The sequence below is a fragment of the Ovis aries genome, chromosome 3, assembly GCF_016772045.2.
Source record: "Ovis aries strain OAR_USU_Benz2616 breed Rambouillet chromosome 3, ARS-UI_Ramb_v3.0, whole genome shotgun sequence".
In the NCBI taxonomy this organism is placed as follows: Eukaryota; Metazoa; Chordata; class Mammalia; order Artiodactyla; family Bovidae; genus Ovis; species Ovis aries.
In genome coordinates this window covers 164531079-164554922 of record NC_056056.1, presented here as the reverse complement: position 1 = coordinate 164554922, position 23844 = coordinate 164531079, and the positions used below count along the sequence as shown (strand labels likewise).

General features: G+C 36.9%; 2 protein-coding genes across 2 annotated transcripts; one reads left to right on the top strand and one right to left on the bottom strand.

The window, feature by feature from the left end:
• Positions 1-6965: 6965 nt before the first annotated feature.
• Positions 6966-7901, bottom strand: LOC101118260 (olfactory receptor 6C3-like). Its single transcript, XM_004006618.3, has one exon. It carries the CDS (start codon positions 7899-7901, stop codon positions 6966-6968), a length of 936 nt encoding a protein of 311 aa, XP_004006667.3.
• Positions 7902-22237: 14336 nt separating this feature from the next.
• On the top strand, positions 22238-23176 carry LOC101118006 (olfactory receptor 6C75). Its single transcript, XM_004006617.5, has one exon. The coding sequence runs from the start codon at positions 22238-22240 to the stop codon at positions 23174-23176; it is 939 nt and encodes a 312-aa protein (XP_004006666.3).
• The last annotated feature ends 668 nt before the right edge of the window (positions 23177-23844 follow it).

Below are 23844 nucleotides of genomic sequence, written 5' to 3'. Positions count from 1 at the left end.
CCAGCAATCCCACTGCTGGGCATACACACTGAGGAAACCAGAATTGAAAGAGACACATGTACCCCAATGTTCATCGCAGCACTGTTTATAATAGCCAGGACATGGAAGCAACCTAGATGTCCATCAGCAGATGAATGGATAAGAAAGCTGTGTTACATATACAAAATGGAGTGTTACTCAGCCATTAAAAAGAACACATTTGAATCAGTTCTAATGAGGTGGACGAAACTGGAGCCTATTATACAGAGTGAAGTAAGCCAGGAAGAAAAACACCAATACAGTATACTAATGCATATATATGGAATTTAGAAAGATGGTAACAATAACCCTGTATGTGAGACAGCAAAAGAGACACAGATGTATAGAACAGTCTTTTGGACCCTGTGGGAGAGGGAGAGGGTGGGATGATTTGGGAGAATGGCATTGAAACCTGTATGATATTATATATGAAATGAATTGCCAGTCCAGCTTCGATGCATGATACTGGATGCTTGGGGCTGGTGCACTGAAACGACCCAGATGGATGGTGCGGGGAGGAAGTGGGAGGGGGTTCAGGATTGGGAGAACATGTATACCTGTGGTGGATTCATGTTGATATATGGCAAAACCAATACAATATTGTAAAGTAATTTACCTCCAATTAAGGTAAATAAATTTAATTTAAAAAAGAATTTGTTACTCTATGCCACTGTGTGTGTTTTCCACAGAATTCTTTTAAAATCGCCATTTAACTTATAGGAACTAGGCTAAAAATACTTTAAAATTTTTTGTTTGAACAATCCTATGGACAGGGGACTCTGGAGTAAAGCATGGCAACCTACTCCAGTATTCTTGCCTGGAGAATCCCTATGATGGGCTATAGTCCGTGGAGTCAAAAACAGTAGGACATGGCTGAAGCGATTAAGCACATGGACAGAGGAGCCTGTCAGGCTCTAGTCCACAGGATCACAAAGAGTCAGCCACAACTGAGCACTCATGCATAGCCATATGCTGGATTATAAACTGGTTCATAACAAGCCAAGCATTCATGAAAAGGAACAAGTTTCAGTCAGTTGTGAGGTGGATGAATCTAGAGTCTATAATATAGAGTGAAGTAAGTCAGAAAGAGAAAACCAAATATCCTATATTAATGTATACATATGAAATCTAGAAAAACAGTACTGATCAATCTATTTACAGAGAAGAAATGGAGATGAAGACATAGAGAATGGAACTGTGGACACAGCAAGGGAAGGAGAGGCTAGGAGAAATTGAGAAAGTAGTGTATATATATATATACACACACACACACACACACACACACACACACATGGGAAGATCCCCTGGAGAAGGAAATGGCAATCCACTCCAGCACTCTTGCCTGGAAAATCCCATAGACGAAGGAGCCTGAGAGGCTACTGTCCATGGGGTCGCAAAGAGTCGGACATGACTGAATGACTTCACTTCACTTCAATAGATAAGTTGCTATATAACACAGGGAGCCCAGCCTGGCACTCTGTGACAACCTAATGGGGTGGGATGGAGCAGGAAAAAAGAGGCTCAAAAGGAAGGAAGTGAAGTGAAGTGAAGTCTCTCAGTCGTGTCCGACTCTCTGAGACCCCAAGGTCTGTAGCCTACCAGGCTTCTCCATCCATGGGATTCTCCAGGCAAGAGTACTGGAGTGGGTTGCCATTTCCTTCTCCAAAGGATCTTCCCAACCCAGGGACTGAACCTGGGTCTCCCATATTGTAGGCAGACGCTTTACCGTCTGAGCCACCAGGGAAAAAAGGAAGGGGATATATATATATACATAATTCTGACTGATTCACATTGCCGTATGACAGAAACCATCACAACATTGAAAAGTAATTGTCCTTCAATGAAAAAAAAAAAGTCAAAGAATTTAAAACATTCTGACCACAAAAGTGTTTATTTAACAACCAGTATCGGTCTCAAGTTATAAGGCTTTCAAAGAAAATACTCCAAATGAGTACAGATAGCATGATTAGAGTTTCTGGGTGTCTGATAAGAATCAATTTTCACTCTTCCCGTTGGTTACATGTGTGCACATTTTTTTTTCAAAATTTGGTGTGTTACACATGTATTTTATGTGTACCTTTCTTGATGGCACACAAATTCAATAAAAACAGAAAGACAATACTTCTGAGGCAATCCTAAAAAGAAGGCGAGGAAACCAGGATAATTATTCTACCAGATAAAGCCACCATAACTAAGACTGTATCAGTTGTACATGGATAGGCAAATAGTAGGACTGAAACATCTCAATACATCATGTTAAGAGATATTTGATGTCAGCTTGATAAGGAAATGGCAACCCATTCTATTCTTGCCTGGAGAATTCCAGGGACGGAGGAGCCTGGTGGGCTGCCGTCTATGGGGTCACACAGAATCCTACCCAACTGAAGCGACTTAGCTTATATTATCAATGATGTTAGTATTTCTTACTGGTTAGCTAGTTTCTCTACTAAAAAGTTCTCCACTGTAAAGGTACTTTCCCCTCTGTAATTAACAATGACTAGGCAGTGATATTCTGCGCAATGCAGGAATATTTTGAGATTGTATAAATATCATATTCCTTAACAAACTCTTATCTATTATAATCAGTATTTTTTGTTCTCTAATCTAGATAGTGGAAATATATAATAAAGTATCATTAATATTAACACAATATTTATTTTTCTAAATCTATCATTTCTTTTACATCTATTAGTTGGGATCTTACCATAAAGGACAACACTCTTTTCTCTAATCCTATTAACAATTTATTAATTTATTTTGAAGTGTTTTATAATTAATGTATTATTATCTATTTATATAATTATTTATTTCAGTGCTCAAATGTCCGGATATAGAGGATATAGAGTACTCCTTCTAAGTGAGTCCTTTGTTGACATGTTGCTACACTTTCTGGAACAATAAGATACTCTAGTTCATCGTATCCTTCAAATATTTAGTCCTGTACTCAACCATTTCTCCAGTTCTCAGAAACTATTTTTAGCAAGAAATGATGCTTAGAACCATGCATCTGGAAGCTTTGTGGGGTTTTGCTATTGAACTATCATTACTCCTTGGAACTTTCATGAAATGGAGAAAGGAAATACATAAAAACCAATAGCATCACACTGACAATTTTATTCTAATCCAATAACAGAATTTTTCAACTTCTCTTATACAACATCAAATCTTTCTCTGCCGTGAGAAGCCAGGCTCCAATGTAAATCTGTTAGCCTATCAATTATTTAGTTTAAAACACACATAAAATAGTTTCTGAGTTGTTCAGTTCAGTTCAGTTCAGTCGCTCAGTTGTGTCCAACTCTTTGTGACCCCATGAATTGCAGCACGCCAGGCCTCCCTGTCCATCACCATCTCCTGGAGTTCACTCAGACTCAACGTCCATCGAGTCAGTCATGCCATCCAGCCATCTCATCCTCAGTCGTCCCCTTCTCCTCCTGCCCCCAATCCCTCCAGCATCAGAGTCTTTTCCAATGAGTCAACTCTCCGCATGAGGTGGCCAAAGTACTGGAGCTTCAGCTTTAGCATCATTCCTTCCAAAGAAATCCCAGGGTTGATCTCATTCAGAATGGACTGGTTGGATTTCCTTGCAGTCCAAGGGATCTTCAAGAGTCTTCTCCAACACCACAGTTCAAAAGCATCAATTCTTCGGCACTCAGCCTTCTTCACAGTCCAAGTGTCACATCCATACATGACCACAGGAAAAACCATAGCCTTGACTAGATGGACCTTAGTCGGCAAACTAATGTCTCTGGTTTTGAATATACTATCTAGGTTGGTCATAACTTTCCTTCCAAGGAGTAAGCGTCTTTTAATTTCATGGCTGCAGTCACTGTCTGCAGTGATTTTGGAGCCCCCAAAAATAAAGTCTGACACTGCTTCTACTGTTTCCCCATCTATTTCCAATGAAGTGATGGGACCGGATGCTATGATCTTCATTTTCTGAATGTTGAGCTTTAAGCCAATTTTTTCGCTCTCCTCTTTCACTTTCATCAAGAGGCTTTTTAGTTCCTCTTCACTTTCTGCCATAAGGGTGGTGCCATCTGCATATCTGAGTTGTTACACTATTATAAAAACAAATATATTAAATAAAGTTCAAATTTTCTCTGCAGTTCCCATCTTACTGATGATGAATTGTCAAAATAATTGAAAAATTATCTTTGAATTTGAAAGGTAAAATTGAAAAATTACTTTTATTAGTTTTTTGCTCTGCTCCCTACATGGCTAGAATTTTTTTTTTTTTTTACTTTACAACAATATGCTCAGTGGTGTGTATTTAATTTTAGTGTATTCCCTGCTTAATTTTATCTTTGGATTATGTGAACAATAAGAATATTTCAAACGTTTATGCAATTAGGCATACTCAGAAATGTGTCAGTCACTTTTTTTTTCTCCATTTATCTCTATTTTCTTACCTGAGTACATGTTTCTGTTATAGAAGCCTGAGGTCATATTTTAATATTTGTATGGTTAGTCCTCTCCTATCACTCTTATTTCTCAAGATTTCCTAATTATCTATCATGTTTGCTTTTCCATATGAAATTTTGCATGGGCCAAATGACCAAGAAATTCCAATGTTACTTGAACGATCAGTGACAAATGGAATCCTTTAAGGCTTCATCACAAGTAAGCATTCATAACACAAACTGTGATTGTGAAACAATCTTTCACAGATAAACATGTTCCTTTGGGACAATGCTCCCTGGCTTTCTACTGGGTCCTAGAAGAAACTAAAGGCCCAAACACAGGACCTCAATTGACCATTAGATTTGAGCTTTCCATAATTAACTGAGTATTACTTGACCTTCTGATTGATAAATCAGGTCATTTACAACAACAATCTATCATTAAAGGGAGAGAGTACTTGGGAGATCACACCTGAACAGGTCCAGAAGGCAAAAGTAAAATTTATGAAGAGATGACTTAGACTTCTTTAAAATAAATTTCTGGTGGATTACATCCTCTTCCTCTACCCATATTTATGCTCTTATTGTGAAAACCTAATAACTAGCTGACAAATACATAAAAATATGTACCTGGTTTCAGATGTTCTACCTAATATGCTAACATCCACTCAAAGTAAATGATTGATAGGCACAAACTATGCCATAAAAGTAATGTATAATATATATATTTAATATGCTGATAATACTGACATTAAAGAAAAAAAGTGTGCTTCAGATAGAGAGGAATTGGTGGTTTTTCATAATGATAAACAATTATGTCCCAGAAGATATAACGATCTCACATTTGGGTCTTCAAAAATATACAGTGTTAATATTTAAAAAAATAAAAACATGTTGATGTATGGCAAAACCAATACATTACTGTAAAGTAATTAGCCCCAATTAAAATAAATAAATTTGTATTTAAAATAAATAAATAAATAAAAACATGGCATGACTATGAACAGAATGAAACTGCTCCATAGTTGTTTTGGAAATTTTAAGTAACTCAGTAATGGTGCAAAGAGTAAAAGCACAGATTTAAATCATGTGATTAATGAACTTGTATATACTAGCTGACTCAAATAGAACAATGCATTCAACTACCATTACATATAATTCTCAGATGTATGAGAAATGTTTACAAAACTCTGATCATATACTAGGCTATAAAGTGAGATTCAAATAATTTAGAAGGATGTAACTTAGTTAATACATGTTTTATGACAATATAAGAGGATTATTTGGAAAATTTTATGTCCGGAAGACCCATCTGTAGCAGACTGAGGCCAGTGCAACTCAGTGACTCTCCCCCAAAGGGAAAAAGAATAGTGTGGAGCATATATCTGGCATCTGGGCTTTTTGGGGACTGGGGAAGCACTAGTGTCTGTGTAGTTTTCCTTGGGGCCTCTATAGGATGTGACATACTATAAATGCCTAAGGGCTACTGAAGGCAAAAAAGGGCTGGGTGATGTGCTGTTGCTTCAAGGAGCTGAGTGACAGCAAACAGAAACAGAGGAAGCAAGAGACTATGGGCTCCAAGCAAAAAAAAAAAAAAAAAAGATAAAATCTTCTAGTTAGGAATCTTCATACACAAATCTGAAAAGACACAGCCTCAGAAAATATTTAAAAGACCCCTCAGAATCTCTAGGTGGACTGAATGGTGATGGATTCCCCTGTAAAGGTGGTTGTTTTGTCAAATGTGTAGATAACAACACAGTTAAAAGGAACATTAAAAAAAAACAACAACAGAAAAGTGACCCAATCAAACAGACAAAATAAATCTCAAAACATAGACCCAAAAAAATGGAGTTAAGTAAATATCTGACAAAAAAAGTTAAAATAACTGTCATAAATGCAATTAATGAGCTCAAGAAAGTGGAAGTGTTTTAGTTTTAGTTGATTTTTTGAATTTTTAAATATCAGTATTTTTTAAGTGATACAGAACAAGGAAATTCTATAATTAATACATAATATCTTGATAAATATTTACCTTGAAAATATGCACTTAATTTCACAAAATATAAAGAACTACATTTAAAGTGCAATGCACTACTACATATGATATTTTTGGAATGAATTTACTGTATTATAATATATAACAGGTAGATTCTTTAATGTTAAGAAATTATTAGTGTTCGTCTTGAAAATACATCAGATATTACACACTAATTTTGAAACTTCACATTTAAAGCACAATGTGATATCATATGATCATTTTAGGGACTGATATTTACAGGATTAAAACAGTTTTTAACTTAATGCTCTAAAGTATGTCTTAGAAATACAATTCTATTCTAGAATATGCTGTAGGATAAATAACTTTTACTATACTTTAAATATCAATAAACAATGACTGGAGAAATTGAAGAAATAGATTGAAAAAGTAGATATTAGCAGTCATGTGGATGGTAAGAGGATATAAACCACAAGCAAAGTTATACAAATATTTAGGAATTTAAAAATTTAACCTAATTGTTCTTTAAAGTGTTTTTGACCCCCCAAAAATCATTTATTAGCAGAAAACACTGCTTTATAGACCATGTCTTTGAAAGCTTGTTTCACTTGCTGGTTTCTCAGAGTGTAGATGAAGGGGTTCAGCATGGGGGCCACAGAAGTATTGAGAATAGCCACTCCTTTTGTCATTGATGCCTTTTCTTTGGCTGAGGGATTAGCATACATGAATATACAGCTTCCATAGGAGATGAAAATGACAATCATGTGAGAGGAACAAGTGGAGAAGGCCTTTTTTCTCTGACTGGCAGATGGAATTCTCAAAATAGTCCTGACAATGTACATATATGACAAAATCACTAAGGCCAAAGTGAATAGCAAACTAACCAAAGCAAAGTAAAAACCCATTACTTCTAGGAGCCATGTATCTGAACAAGACAATTGTAAAAGGGGGAAATAGTCACACAAAAAGTGATCAATGACATTGGAAGCACAGTAATCCAGCTGGAGGAGAAGCATAAGGGGCAGGAAAATGGTCAGAAACCCACTGAGCCAAGCACAGAGCACAAGCAGGCTGCAGAGTTTCCTGCTCATGATGGTTGTGTAATGCAGGGGCTTGCAGATGGCAACATAGCGGTCATAGGACATGGCGGTTAGAATGTAAAATTCAGTCACCCCCATGAAAATAGAGAAAAATAGTTGGGCTGCACAATTGTTGTAAGAAATAGTCTTGTCTTTGGTAATAATTGCTCCCAGAAATCTAGGGATGCACACAGTAGTAAAGCAGATTTCTAAGAAAGAGAAGTTTCGGAGGAAGAAGTACATTGGTGTCTGGAGATGGAAGTCCACCCAGGTTAGGGTGATGATAGTCAGGTTTCCAGTGACACTTAATACATATGTGATAAATAAAAACAGGAAAATCACAATCTGAAGGTCAGGATCATCAGAAAGGCCTAGAAGGACAAACTCTGTGATCACAGTGTGGTTCATTTCTCTCTCTTCTTTTAAATATATTTAGATGAAAAGTCGGAGAAGGCAATGGCATTCCCACTCTAGTACTCTCGCCTGGAAAATCCCATGGGTGGAGGAGCCTGGTGGGCTGCAGTCCATGGTGTCGCTAGGAGTAGGACACGGCTGAGCGACTTCACTTTCACTTTTCACTTTCATGCATTGGAAAGGAAATGGCAACCCACTCCAGTGTTCTTGCCTGGAGAATCCCAGGGACAGGGGAGCCTGGTGGGCTGCCGTCTGTGGGATCGCACAGAGTCAGACACGACTGAAGCGCCTTAGCAGCAGCAGCAGGTGAAAAGTGTATTAAAAGGGAAGAGATGAAAGATATAATTTATTATGATCAATGTCCTCATCATTAATACAATTCTAAAACATTCTCTCTAATTCATGCTGATGTCATTTTCTTTCAACTTACTTTCATTATATATTAAAACATGTATGTGATTTGTACTTTATATAATACTTCTCATTCTAATTAGAAAATCTTTATACAATAAATCATACTACTGAGAGATGATAAATGAAATTTATACTCTTTATTTTGTCCATTTAATGTAATCCCTTGCAATTTTGTTGGAATAATCCTATGAAATATTCATTTTTCCTTTTTTCTGTCATGTATTTATTAGAAGACTCCACTGCTTAAAAACAGAAACAGATGATCTCATTTTCTTCAAAAGATCAAAAATGAAATTTAAAAGACTAAAGTAGCAGCCCATTTTTCTTTGTGCACCACTCATTACTTTATATGATATAAATCAATTAAAGATTTTCTTAGCAAATAAACTTTAAAATGTTTAATGATTATTAATTTTATTTTAATATTAATATATGAAGTAATTAACATAACATGAGAATGCTGTATACTTATATATATGTATAATAAAATAGATAGACTAAATAGCTGAATTATGTTATTTAATAGGAAATATATTCACTTAAAGATTTGTCTATAATTCCATTGAAATCATTAATGTTTGGCATCTTCTGTGATTTGCTAAAAATATACATATGGAAACATTTCTATTTTTTTAATCTTTTATTAAATATAAATTTATTTATTTTAATTGGAGGCTAATTACTTTACAATATTGTACTGGTTTTGCCATGCATCAACATGAATCTGGAGGATATGCAGCATTTATCTACTTTTCTTTTGGTACTGAAACACAAACTGAAAAGTAACCACTTGCCTCAGATCATAGCAGCTCTGTCATCTAGATTGTAGCCCAGCACATTTTCCGTTTGAGCATCCTTATTTCTCAGCTATTAAGCTTAAAAAAAACCATTTTACTCCCTTGAAGTTCTGCCCCACGTTTATCTTTTCCATCAGGCAACTGATCCAAAGGGATATTCCAGAAATGTGTAAGTAAACCTCTCCTATGCATACAAACCTATTCACTTAATTCCCATCTCTGCTAGATATATCATTTTGTTTATTTGTTTTGCTAAAATCATGACAGATCCCTTCTCCTTATTTCTGATATTCACATTTCTGCTGTGAGCAATAAAACGCAAAATCATTGCTTCCCTCCCAGACACTAGCACGTCACATCAATCAAATTTCACTAAATTTTCTCTATTTAATGGTGACTCAAGGGAAATAGTTTAGCAAATAAAAACAATGTCAGAAACCTATAGAAGATGTGGAAATACACTATCCTCCTTTCAATAAAGTTGGTCTAGAAGTTTAAGGGAGCAATATTTAAAGAGAGAACTGCAAGGAATATGACAATATTGGGTATCATGAGCATAGATACTTAAACTAGGATCTGGTATCTCTCTGGCTGCACGAATAGCTCAAATTTTTCACGTCCAGTTGTTTCGACCTATGAAGAAAGTCATACATTGATCTCCTGGGAATGAAGCAAAGTCAAGGCCAAATCTCTGCTAAAGTATAGACCATGAGGGATTTCTGGAAGCCATACTTGGCATTCTCAGTAGCCTTCTAATTCTCCTCTATAGTGAATCTCTCTTGAGAATGGCTATGTTCATATTTGTATCCCATAGAAGATCTCAATGTTGACTTTTATAAAATAACCACTTCCATTAACCACAATTATTTAATATTTCATGAGTAATAGAAATAAATAGGAAATCTTACAAAAATAGAGCTTTTAATCTAACATGCCCTTGATAAATAGACAGTATATACAAACAACAGATTCTCAAAGCAATAAGGATCTAACCAATTAGTTAAAGTGTTTGTTCTGAAGTCAATAATGACTTCATTAGACAATGAAACCTTGGTACTTTACATGATACTAGCAAGGCAGAAGTCACTTAGAATTAAGTGCCTACTAAAACAAGATTGAAGAAGCTTGCATAATGAGTAGGAGTCCTGTGTACTGTGCTGGCATCTTCCAAATGCATCTGAGAGCTAAAAGAAAAAAATATACATAACTTTAATATTTCAGTCATCTCATAACCAAGGAGATGGCATTACCAATAATAAATCCTGGTCCTATACTCTCCTTAATTATATAAATGATTTAATTCAAAGCTTTTCATCCTGTCTCATGTGAATATTAGTGTGTTGACTGGGAAATGTTGGGGACAGAGAATTAGTATGAAACTTCTATAGATTCAGATGACTCAAAAGCTGAATTTGGAAGCACCATGTAGACTCCCTTGCCAAGAGAAGGATCCATCTCTCTCTGCTTCATGAAGCTAGCCATGTATTGTTCAGGGATTCTGTCATTATCTCACATGAAGGAGCTATTTTTCTCCTGTGTGCATTTGTCACTCCTATCTTTTTTATACAGTTCTTCTGTGTATTCTGGGATTCCCTGGTGGCTCAGATGGTAAAGTGTCTGGGCCAGGAAAATCCCCTGGAGAAGGAAATGGCAACCCACTCCAGTATTCTTGCCTGGGAAATTCCATGGATAGAGGAACCTGGTGGGCTACAGTCCATGGGGTCGCAAAGAGTCAGACATGACTGAGCGACTTCACTTCTGTGTATTCTTGCCACCTCTTCTTAATATCTTCTGCTTCTGTTAGGTCCATACCATTTCTGTCCTTTATGGAGCCCATCTTTGCATGAAATGTTCCCTTGGTATCTCTAATTTTCCTGAAGAGATCTCTAGTCTTTCCCATTCTGTTCTTTTCCTCTATTTCTTAGCACTGATCACTGAAGAAGTCTTTCTTATCTCTTCTTCCTATTCTTTGGAACTCTGCATTCAGATGCTTATATCTTTCCTTTTCTTCTTTGCTTTTCACTTCTCTTCTTTCCACAGCTATTTGTAAGGCCTCCTCAGACAGCCATTTTGCTTTTCTGCATTTCTTTTCCATGGGGATGGTCTTCATCCCTGTCTCCTGTACAATGTCACGAACCTCATTCCATAGTTCATCAGGCACTCTATCTATCAGATCTAGGCCCTTAAATCTATTTCTCACTTCCACTGTATAATCATAAGGGATTTGATTTAGGTCATACCTGAATGGTCTAGTGGTTTTCCCTACTTTCTTCAATTTGAGTCTGAATTTGGTAAAAGGAGTTCATGATCTGAGCCACAGTCAGCTTCTGGTCTTGTTTTTGTTGACTGTATAGAGCTTCTCCATCTTTGGCTGCAAAGAATATAATCAATCTGATTTCGGTGCTGACCATCTGGTGATGTCCATGTGTAGAGTCTTCTCTTGTGTTGTTGGAAGAGGGTGTTTGCTATGACCAGTGCATTTTCTTGGCAAAACTCTATTAGTCTTTGCCCTGCTTCATTCCGCATTCCAAGGCCAAATTTGCCTGTTATTCCAGGTGTTTCTTGACTCCCTACTTTTGCATTCCAGCCCCCTATAATGCAAAGGATAACTTTTTTGGGCGTTAGTTCTACAAGGTCTTGTAGGTCTTCATAGAACCGTTCAACTTCAGCTTCTTCAGAGTTACTGGTTGGGGCATAGACTTGGATTACTGTGATATTCAATGGTTTGCCTTGGAAACAAACAGAGATCATTCTGTCGTTTTTGAGACTGCATCCAAGTAGTGCATTTCAGACTCCTTTGTTGACCATGATGGCTACTCCATTTCTTCTAAGGGGCCTCTCCACCATGACCCGCCCATCTTGGGTTGCCCTGCGGGCATGGCTTAGTGTCATTGAGTTAGACAAGACTGTGGTCCTAGTGTGATTAGATTGACTAGTTTTCTGTGAGTATGGTTTCAGTGTGTCTGTCCTCTGATGCCCTCTTGCAACACCTACCATTTTACTTGGGTTTCTCTTACCTTGGGCGTGGAGTATCTCTTCACAGCTACTCCAGCAAAGGATATCCACTGCTCCTTACCTTGGATGAGGGGGTATCTCCTCAGCACCACCCTTCCTGACCTTCAACGTGGGATAGCTCCTCTAGGCCCTCCTATGCCCATGCAGCCACCGCCCCTTGGACATGGAGATGCTCCTCCCACCCACCACCCCTGGCCTCTGGCATGGGGTTGCTCTTCCCAGCTGCTGCCCCTGGCATTGGGCATGGGGTAGTTCCTCTCGGCCGCCGCCCCTGACCTCGGATGCAGGGTGGCTCCTCCCAGCTGCCGCTGCTGGCATTGGACGTGGGATAGCTCCTCTCAGCCGTTCCTTCACTGTCGTAGTCTGGCACTCTTGGCCACTGCCCCTGACCTCTGACATGGGGTAACTCCTCTTGGCCGCCGCCATTCAGTCATGGGGTCCTCCTGGCTTCTGCCCCTGACCTCGGATATGGAGTAGCTCCTCACGACCGTGCTTAATGCACCAGGTGCAGCCGCCTGCACTTAGTGCACCAAAGAAAGGCAATGCCCAAGAATGGCAATGCCAAATCCCAAAGAAAGGCAATGCCAAAGAATGCTCAAACTACCGCACAATTGCACTCATCTCACATGCTAGTAAAGTAATGCTCAAATTTCTCCAAGCCAGGCTTCAGCAATATGGGAACTATGAACTCCCTGATGTTCAAGCTGGTTTTAGAAAAGGTAGAGGAACCAGAGATCAAATTGACAAAATTCGCTGGATCATGGAGAAGCAAGAAAGTTTCAGAAAAACATCTATTTCTGCTTTATTGACTATGCCAAAGCCTTTGACTGTGTGGATCACAATAAACTATGGAAAACTCTGAAAGAGATGAAAATACCAGACCACCTGACCTGCCTCTTGAGAAATCTGTATGCAGGTCAGGAAGAAACAGTTAGAACTGGACATGGAACAACAGACTGGTTCCAAATAGGAAAAGGAGTACGTCAAGGCTGTATATTGTCACCCTGCTTATTTAACTTATATGCAGAGTACATCATGAGAAACACTGGACTGGAAGAAGCACAAGCTGGAATCAAGATAGCCAGGAGAAATATCAATAACCTCAGATATGCGGATGAAAGCACCCTTATGGCAGAAAGTGAAGAGGAACTAAAAGCCTCCTGATGAAAGTGAAAGTAGAGAGTAAAAAAGTTGGCTTAAATTTCAATGTTCAGAAAATGAAGATCATGGCATCCGGTCCCATCACTTCATGGGAAATAGATGGGGAAACAGTGGAAACAGTGTCAGACTTTATTTTTGGGGGCTTCAAAATTACTGCAGATTTTGACTGCAGCCATCAAATTAAAAGATGCTTACTCCATGGAAGAAAAGTTATGACCAACCTAGACAGCATATTCAAAAGCATATGCCAACTAAGGTCCATCTAGTCAAGGCTATGGTTTTTCCTGTGGTCATGTATGGATGTGAGACTTGGAGTGTGAAGGCTGAGCACCGAAGAATTGATGCTTTTGAACTGTGGTGTTGGAGAAGACTCTTGAAGATCCCTTGGACTGCAAGGAGATCCAACCAGTCCATTCAGAAGGAGATCAGCTCTGGGATTTCTTTGGAAGGAATGATGCTAAAGCTGAAGCTCCAGTACTTTGGCCACCTCATGCGAAGAGCTGACTCATTGGAAAAGACTCTGATGCTGGGAGGGATTGGGGGCAGGAGAGGAAGGGGACGACTGAGGATAAGATGGCTGGATGGCATCACAGACTCGATGGACGTGAGTCTGAGTGAACTCCAGGAGATGATGATGGACAGGGAGGACAGGGGTGCTGCGATTCATGGGTCGCAAAGAGTCGGACACGATTGAGCGACTGAACTGAACTTATAGTTTCCTATAAGAAAATGATGCAAAGATCTGACTCATTTGAAAAAACCCTGATTTTGGGAAAGATTGAAGGTAGGAGGAGAAGGAGACAACAGAGGATGAGCTGGTTAGATGGCATCACTGACTCAATGGACATGAGTTTGGGTAAACTCGGGGAGTTGGTGATGGACAGGGAGGCCTGGCGTTCTGTGGTTCATGGGGTTGCAAAGAGTCAGACAGGCCTGAGAGACTGAACTGAACTGAACTGATACTTTCCTTCGCTGTGCAAAAGCTTTTAAGTTTAATCAGGTCTCACTTCATTACATTTGTTTGTTTGTTTGTTTGTTTGTTGCTATTTTTTTCCATTAAAAATTATTTTATTCAAATACGTGTGTTCCCAATCTTGAACCCCTCCCTCCCACCTCTCTCCCCATACCATCTCTCTGGGTCATCGCAGTTCACCAGCCCCAAGCATCCTGTATCCTGCATCAAACCTAGACTGGCGATTCATTTCTTATATGATATTATATATGTTTCAATGCCATTCTCCCAAATCATCCCACCCTCGCCCTCTCCCACAGAGTCCAAAAGACCGTTCTATATATCTGTGTCTCTTTTGCTGTCTTGCATACAGGGTTATCATTATCATCTTTCTAAATTCCATATATATGCATTAGTATACTGTATTGGTGTTTTTCTTTCTGGCTTACTTCACTCTGTATAATCGGCTCTAGTTTCATCCACCTCATTAGAACTGATTCAAATGTATTCTTTTTAATGGCTGAGTAATACTCCATTGTGTATATGTACCACTGCTTTCTTATCCATTCATCTGCTGATGGACATCTAGGTTGCTTCCATGTCCTGGCTATTATAAACAGTGCTGTGATGAACATTGGGGTACACGTGTCTCTTTTAATTCTGGTTTCCTGGGTGTGTATGCCCAGCAGTGGGATTGCTGGGTCATAAGGCAGTTCTATTTCCAGTTTTTTAGGAAATCTGCACACTGTTCTCCATAGTGGCTGTACTAGTTTGCATTCCCACCAACAGTGTAAGAGAGTTCCCTTTTCTCCACACCCTCTCCAGATTTATTGCTTGTAGACTTTTGGATCAACATCACTCATTATCAGAGAAATGCAAATCAAAACCACAGTGAGTTACCATTTTACATTTGTTTTTATTTCTGTTTCTCTAGAAGGTGGGTCTGGAGAAGACGATGGCATCCCACTCCAGAACTCTTACCTGGGAAATCCCATGGATGGAAAAGCCTGGTAGGCTACAGTCAATGGGGTTGCGAAGAGTCAGACACGACTGAGCAACCTCACTTTCACTTTTCATTTTCATGCATTGGAAAAGGACATGGCAACCAACTCCAGTGTTCTTGCCTGGAGAATCCCAGGGACAGGGGAGTCTGGTGGGCTGTCGTCTATGGGGTCGCACAGAGTCGGACATGACTGAAGTGACTTAGCAGCAGCAGCAGCAGGAGGTGGGTCACAGTGGATCTTGCTCTAATTTATTTCACTGAGTGTTCTGCCTATGTTTCCCTCTAAGAGTTTAATAGCTTCTGGTCTTACATTTAGATCTTTAATCCTTTTTGAGTTTATCTTTGTATGTGGTGTTAGGAAGTGTTCTAATTTCATTCTTTTACATGTAGCTATCCAGTCTTCCCAGCACCATTTATTGAAGAGGCTGTCTTTGCCCCATTGTATATTCTTGCCTCCTTTGTCAAAAATAAGGTACCCATATGTGCATGTGTTTATTTCTGGGCTTTCTATCTTGTTCCCTTGGTCTATATTTCTGTTTTTATGCCAGTACTATACTGTCTTGATGGCTGCAGCTTTGTAGTATAATCTGAAGTCAGGAACGTTGATTCCTTCAGCTCCATTCTTCACTCTCAAGACTACTTTGGCTATTCTGGGTCTTTTCTGCTTCCCTACGAATTGTGAAATTTTTGTTCTAGTTCTGTAAAGAATACCATTGGTAATTTGTTAGGGATCATATTGAATCTATATATTACAGTTGGTAGTATAGTCATTTTCACAATATTGATTCTTCCTACCCAGGAACATGGAATATCTCTCCATCTGTTTATGTCATCTTTGATTTATTTCATTAGTGTCTTATAATATTCTGTGTACAGTTCTTTTGTCTCCTTAGGTAAGTTTATTCCTAGATATTTAATTCTTTTTGTTGCAATGGTGAATGGGATTGATTCCTTAATTTCTCTTTCTGAATTTTCATTCTTAGTATATAGAAATGCAAGTGATTTCTGTGTACTGATTTTGTATCCTGAAACTTTGCTAAATTCACTGATTAGCTCTAGTAATTTTCTGATACTATCTTTAGGGTTTTCTATGTACAGTATTGTGTCATCTGCAAACAGTGAGAATTTTACTTCTTCTTGTCTGATCTGGATTCCTTTTACTTCTTTTTCTTCTCTGATTGCTATTACTAGGGCTTTCTGAACTGTGTTGAATAATAGTGGTGAAATTGGACACCCTTGTCTTGCTCCTGATCCTTTATTAATGATGACAATGAAACCAAACCAGACAAAACACAGCAACAGCAGAGGAATGTAGATTATCTTTGGCCTCTGAAATACTGGGATTCAAAACTCTTCTTACTTATAAACAAGTCCAGCTCCAAAGGATCAATGGCTGGGCTCATGAGACAAATGGGGAACAAGTGGACTGGGTTTGAGGAGTATTCAAAGAGCTGGTGCAAAGCATCACAAGGCCTATTTCTCCCTGGCAGGGCAAAGATGAAGTCACAGGAAGGAACACATTGGAAACAGGAATATGACAGAGCTCTTGTTCTTCAATTCTCTCCCCAGAGGCACCAGAAAGGAGAGACAGCACCAAGGCCTGCTCCTGTGACTGCAGGAGGCCAATGGTTCAGACATACAGGACTCAGGACAATTCCAGCAAAGCTGGGAACCAGCAGAGGAAGTCTGTGAGCTTCAGGGAGACTCACTGTGGATTTAAACTATTATCCAACCATCAGATAGTAGAGTGGCTGTCTTTTCCAAGGCCATGAAAATGTTGATGGACAGAATCCCATCTGTTTCATATTTTATTTCCTTTTTAAAATTATTTTTATTAAAATAGCATTGACATATAACATTGCATTAGTTTCAGGGGTACAATATAATGATTAGATATTTGTATAAATCACAAAATAATCACCAAAATAGGTCTAGTTAACACCCCACCACCACAAATAGTTACAATCAGTTTTTTGTGATGAGAACTTTTAAGATCTACTCTCTTAGCAACTTTCAAATACATAACACAGAATTATTAGCTATAGTCACCATGCTTTACATGATGCTAGATTATTTTAACTAATTGCTGATTTATTTTACCATAAATATGGAAACATGTTTGGATGAATTACCATGGCATAGGGAAAAAGAAACAGAATTTTATATCATGGTGAATTTACTGAAATGAGTGAACTTATCAAAAATTCTGGATTTTCCACGTCACCTGGGGTAGATGGGAGAAGTACCACTGGATTCTCAGGTGATTAATACATTTCAATTTCAAATTAACTTATTACAAAAGAAGTTGAAATAGCATAAGTTCGTTTATAAAAATTAGAGTTTTAAACATATAGATTAACGAGACAGATGAATGAATGAATGAAGTCACTCAGTCGTGTCTGACTCTTTGCGACCCCATGGACTGTAGCCTACCAGGCTCCTCTGTCCATGGGATTTTCCAGGCAATGGTACTGGAGTGGATTGCCATTTCCTTCTCCAGCGGATCTTCCCAACCCAGGGATGGAACCTGGGTCTCCCGCATTTTAGACACACGCTTTACCGTCTGAGCCACCAGGGAAGTGGAGAAAGAGAAAGATAGATTGGAATTTATTCAGCATATTCAAAGCTATTGATTGGGGAAGGAAAGGGTGACGTGATATGAGAGCATGACATGGGGAACTCAAAGACAGTGCTCTGTGACAACCTAGCAGGGTGCGATGGGGATGGAGGTGGGTGGGAGGTTCGAGAAAAAGAGAATATATGTATACCTAATGCTGATTCATGTTGATGTATGGCAAAAGACATCACAATATTATAAAATAATTATTCTCTAATTAAAAAAATAAAGCTATTCATTAACAGAACAAACTTTTTCTCTAAGATGTCACAGTTGAAACAAGTATGTCTTTCCAGTGTCTTTTTAACAGAGGAAATAGGGACATGGGATTGGCGATTAAAATGGGAGATCTGCTATTGAAACATGTTAAACATTTCTCCTAAAGTTGCCCTTTAAGTCTTGGATTCAAGCATATATTTCCAGCTGAGGTTAAACAAAGTAATGCTCTCCTTTTTTTTTTTTTTTTTCCAGCTCTTATGTCTTAAACACATTCTTTTTTCATGGCCTATCTCATGCCATAATTTTTACATTTTTGTATTTTTATTGGCGATTTTACTGCTTAAAATGATCCTCAAAGCCCAGTCTTAAGGTATCGTTTCTTAAGAGCATGTGCATTCATACAATCCATTATTGAAAACACTGGTAAAAAGCACATTCTATGAAAAACTGAAAGCACATGAATTGCTATGCTCAGTGGAGACATAAGTTATTGTTTAACGTTGTCCTAAGAAGTATTTGTTTTCAGTATTTGACTGGTTTGCATAGTGCTCTTCAAGAAATTCATGTCCATCTGGAGTCTGAAGCTTTGACCTTATTTGGAAATAGACTCTTTGCATATGTAAGCAAGCTAAGATGAGGACATATACATTAATTTTCCATGTAGCTTTATTTAGTGACAGGTTGTCCATGATGTGTAATTTTAAATGACACTGTGGTTTACAGATAAACATCAGATAAAAGCTATTGTGACATTTATAATTAAACATGAGTATGTTTATGTCACGTTAGTGAAGCTCTTTTTAATAGTCTCTTTCTTCAGTATGTTCTGTGTATTACTTAATCATATACCATGTATAACTTCATTTATCTCCCAAAGAAACAGTAAAAATAATTTAAAATTCTTTGTTCAGGAATTTCTATTAAGATCATTAAATAACCCCAGGTTTCATTTAATTTAAGCTATATATTTTATGGAACTCCTGGAATAAAAAGCAACATACTATAAATCTCAGAAACTTAATATGAATGGAATATTATAGACATCTTTTCAGATCAAAACAGTGAGCAAGAAAATGCTGGGAAAGAATATTGCTTATATTGGACAAAAGAAAGGGAATCTGAGGTTTCAAAAACAATGTAGAATTCTCACAATTTTTTGTAAGAAGTGAAAATTATGTACAAAGCTATCTTTGTCACTTCTATATTCTCAGAAAAAATGTCAAAAATAATTGTTGAATGAATCAATGGTAATGGGTCTAATCATGATCAGGTTTTTTATGTCAACATTCAATGAAAATATATAAGAATTAAAGATTTTAAAACTCAAAAAATAAAAAACTAAAAAAATTTAAAAAAAAATAAGACTTATGGAGAAAGTCAAGACAGGTACATGGAGAGTACATTCATCCCTAAATTTTATCTTTATTTTAGCAATAGTGACACAAGGTGTTAGAGCATTTTCCATACTTAATGGACTGAAAGTGTAAGAAAAATATGTGGCTTTTTTCCAGTTGTGTGTCATTGGGCCAAACTTTTCTTCACATGTAGCAAATAAATTGTGCATTAAAATTAAAAAAATTTTAAAATAAAAGCTTAAAAATAAGCCTGACATCTCTTATAGTGTAGAATAATTGATACCCTATAGTGTAGAATAATGTATGTCTTAAACATCACAATGAATTTTTTTATGTTTTCTTTATGATTTGAGAAAAAAACACTATTTCATGGCTCTTCCTAGATGGCTCAGTCAGTAAAGAAACCACCTGGAATGCAGGAAACCTGGGTTTTATCCCTGGGTCGGGAAGATTCACTAGAAAAGAGAAAGACAACCCACTTCAGTATTCTTGTTTGGAGAATTCCAGGGACAGAGGAGCCTGCTGAGCTACAGTCCATGGGGTTACAAAGAGTCAGACACAACTGAGCAGCTAACACTTCCACTTGTTCACAACCTAGTCTGTTGCTGCTTAAGACCTGCTTATCTCTACTGCTTGGTTATCATTTCTACTCCTTATGAAGTTTTGGATTATTATGAAAATGTATATCTTTCCATATATTTTCATGCTCTGATTTCAGGCCACTCTCAACTAAATATTTTATTTGAAATTGTGTACTAATTTGGACGATTGTTTAGTGGTTGGTGTCTTGAGACCAATCTCCATTGTGCGTTTTGTTTTTTCATCAATGAATCCCCCTGAGTCCACTGTAATAGAGCAGTATGGCTAACTTGAATAATATTACTTCTGCATAAAAAATTGTATCATCTTACTCACCAAGCTTGAAAAGACATTACATCAGCTTTCATTTCAATTATATCAAGTACTAAGATAATACTTCTTTAAGTGGCAATAGGTAGGAAATAATCCTGGGAACTGAGCTCTTTGGAGATGCTTGCTTTACTATTTAGAAGTGTGTTGATACATACCCTTTTTGTAAACATTGGAGAGGGAGGTCTTACAGTTATTCTTCATTGTTGATATTTTGGTTATTTGGTTACAAATATATGATGACAGAGGGGAAAGAGATTGCAAAAGCTTTTGAAAAATCCCAAAGTACTTAGTTGAAGCAAATTAAAGAAGCTATTAGAAGTGATACTGACTAACCAGTCATATTTACCATAAATGTAAGTACTTCTTTGATAGCTTTATACAAAAATATAAATTGGCCTTAATTGTATACAATTATGCTTATACAAATAATCTCAATTATGTACCATGTATAAATAAAATTAAACCACACATTTATATGCAATATATAAAGAAAATTTTGAAGCTACTATTTAATAATTTTATGCAACATTTTTATTCATTATAGCATAAATATTTTGTGACTAACAGGACTTTCATGATTTTTTGTGTTCTTGTCTACATAGTTTTCCATAATCATTTCTAATATCATAAATATCAAGACACCATATAGTCATTTTTGTACATTATTTGAAATAATACACTTGATGACCTTTAACAATTACAGATATTCTTTTAATATGAGTTTTTCACATTTTATATAGGGAAGGTTAGCATTTATCATATAAAGGCAAAAGACAAGAAAAATGCTTATTTTATGACCAGAAAGAGAAGACTGAAAATGGAATATATCCTCCCAGAAATTTTATAAGTAAAAAATCTAAGTAAGTTTATTAACATATTGAATTAATTGGCTGATACTGAGAAAATAGCATTTTTTGAAAGTTCTGAAACCTCTGAAGACTACAGAAAACACATGAGGCAATGCAAACTTAGGCAGTCTTTCTAGATATAAACTATTAAAAAGAATTCTATTAGATGACAGCACATCCAAAGTTTTAGTGGAAAATAATATTAAATAAGGATCAAATAATTAAACAAACTCTGTATAATATCAAGTTATTGTACAAAGAAAAAAAAAGGAGGAAAGAAGTAGAAAAAGAAAGAGCATCGTTGCCTCTCCAAAACTTACCTTGAATGTTTACTATTCCTTTTCATTACCCCTTAAGAAAAGAATAGGCGAGATTGTGGAGAAGTGCCAAATGATTTTGGAAATAAGTAAGGATACTAGTAGTTTACAAAAAGTTGAAATTAAGACTTAAGTAAAGGTACTACTTTTATGTATTTTACATATATATGTGTGGCTCTAGTGCTATACTATTATCAGGGACATGTTACTCTACCAGTTGGACAACTAAGTTCCTAAGGTATCTCCACAGATTGTAAAAGTTTCAGATGGATAAGGAAAAAGAAATGCTCATACAAAATAGACAAATTAAAATTTTGTATGAAGCAGAAAGCAATAAAAGTATATCTTCAATAATATTTGGATACACTGGAGGTAAGCTCTCAGTTTTATTTGAAGTTTTAAAATCAGAGATTTGAGCATCCTTTTCTCTTTGTTTTCAGGAATATATTGAAGCATTCAGAAGAAAATTTTTTTCTGATATGTGTGAGAAAACAATGTAGGAAATACAGGATAGTGAATTAATACATGACATAATAAATTGCGAAACTTTAAAAGTCTTTTGTTACTATATACTACTAAAACATTTTCCCCTAAAAGTACAAGGAAGCTAAAATATTGTGCGTGTGTGTGTGTGTTTCTTTGTTGGTGCCATATTTTTCTTTAATTTCTTCATCTGTTTTACAGCTAAAACAAAGAATATCATTATAATGAAGGAAAATAATGAGAAATTACACAGAAGTTACCGAGTTTATCCTTCTTGGGTTGACAAGTGATCCACAGTGGCAGGTTGTACTGTTCCTATTTCTTCTTGTTACCTACATGCTAAGCGTGACTGGGAACCTGGTCATCATCACCCTCACCCTTTCAGATCCCCATCTGCAGACTCCAATGTATTTCTTCCTTCGAAACTTCTCATTCCTAGAAATAGCATTCACGTCGGTCTGCATTCCCAGATTCCTTATTGCGATCGTGACCGGGGACAGAACCATTTCCTATAACTGTTGTGTGGCTCAGCTGTTTTTCTTCATCTTCTTGGGGGTGACAGAATTTTACCTCCTGGCTGCCATGTCCTATGACCGCTACGTAGCCATCTGCAAACCTCTACATTACACCACCATCATGAGCAGTAGAGTCTGTATACTTCTTGTCTTTAGCTCCTGGCTTGCAGGATTCTTGATCATCTTTCCACCAATAATTCTGCTGCTGCAATTGGATTTCTGTGCCTCCAATATAGTTGATCATTTCATCTGTGATGCTTCTCCCATCTTGCAGCTTTCCTGCACAAGCACTCACTTTCTAGAACTCATGGCATTATTTTTAGCTGTGGTAACACTCATGGTCACTTTAACATTAGTTATTCTATCCTACACATATATTATCCAGACAATTCTGAGAATTCCTTCCACGAATCAAAGGAACAAAGCCTTTTCCACGTGTTCCTCCCACATGATAGTTGTCTCTCTGTCTTATGGCAGCTGCATCTTCATGTACATTAAGCCTTCAGCAAGCGAAAGGGTGACTCTAAGCAAAGGAGTGGCTGTGCTCAATACCTCAGTGGCTCCTCTTTTGAATCCATTTATATACACCCTACGAAATCAGCAAGTGCAGCAAGCCTTCAAGAACATGGTCCAGAGAATGGTCTTTTCTTCAAATAAGTGAATACGATCATATAAAAACAGTAACTCTGAAAAGAAAGCTGAATGAAAAACTCTCTGCTCTCTCTACATAAATTCTTTCAACACCTCATTTCATTCTTTCTGTTAAGACAGATGTATACATCATCAATGTCCATTTTTCTTATTAGCCTAAAATCAAGGTCCTAACTCTTTTAAGTTACATGAAAAAGATCAGTTTTCACCTGTGTAACAGAATTTTAGATATCAGTAATCTCCATTGTTTCCCATATTAAAGAGAGGTAGATTTGGCAGTCTTACAAAAATAGAGATTGCTTTAAGAAGATTACTAGAAATCACATATAGAAATAAAATCTATTTTATATGAAATAAAAATATGTATTTTAATTAAAATGTCATATGTCACCAAAAAAATGTTATAATATTTAGAAGCATTATTAAAATATCTCCTTGAATTTATTAATAAAATAAAGCATGTTGGAAAATAAAATAGAAATTCAATATAAAGTATGCTGTCAGTGTCATTAAATTTGCTATTTGAAATGAAGCTGTATTTATTTTTTATTATTTTCCCCAGAAAATAATGGCAATTTCTGTGCAGTAGAAGGAATAAACTTTATCTTATTTTTCCTTTGATAATACCTCCTGAAAATTAGATCCTTTAACTTAAAATTAGCTTATTTTTGCCAACCA

What these genes read in the sequence shown, in the direction of transcription:
- LOC101118260 (XM_004006618.3), bottom strand. Translation starts at nt 7,901, where the DNA reads ATGAACCACACTGTGATCACAGAGTTTGTCCTTCTAGGCCTTTCTGAT.
- LOC101118006 (XM_004006617.5), top strand. Translation starts at nt 22,238, where the DNA reads ATGAGAAATTACACAGAAGTTACCGAGTTTATCCTTCTTGGGTTGACA.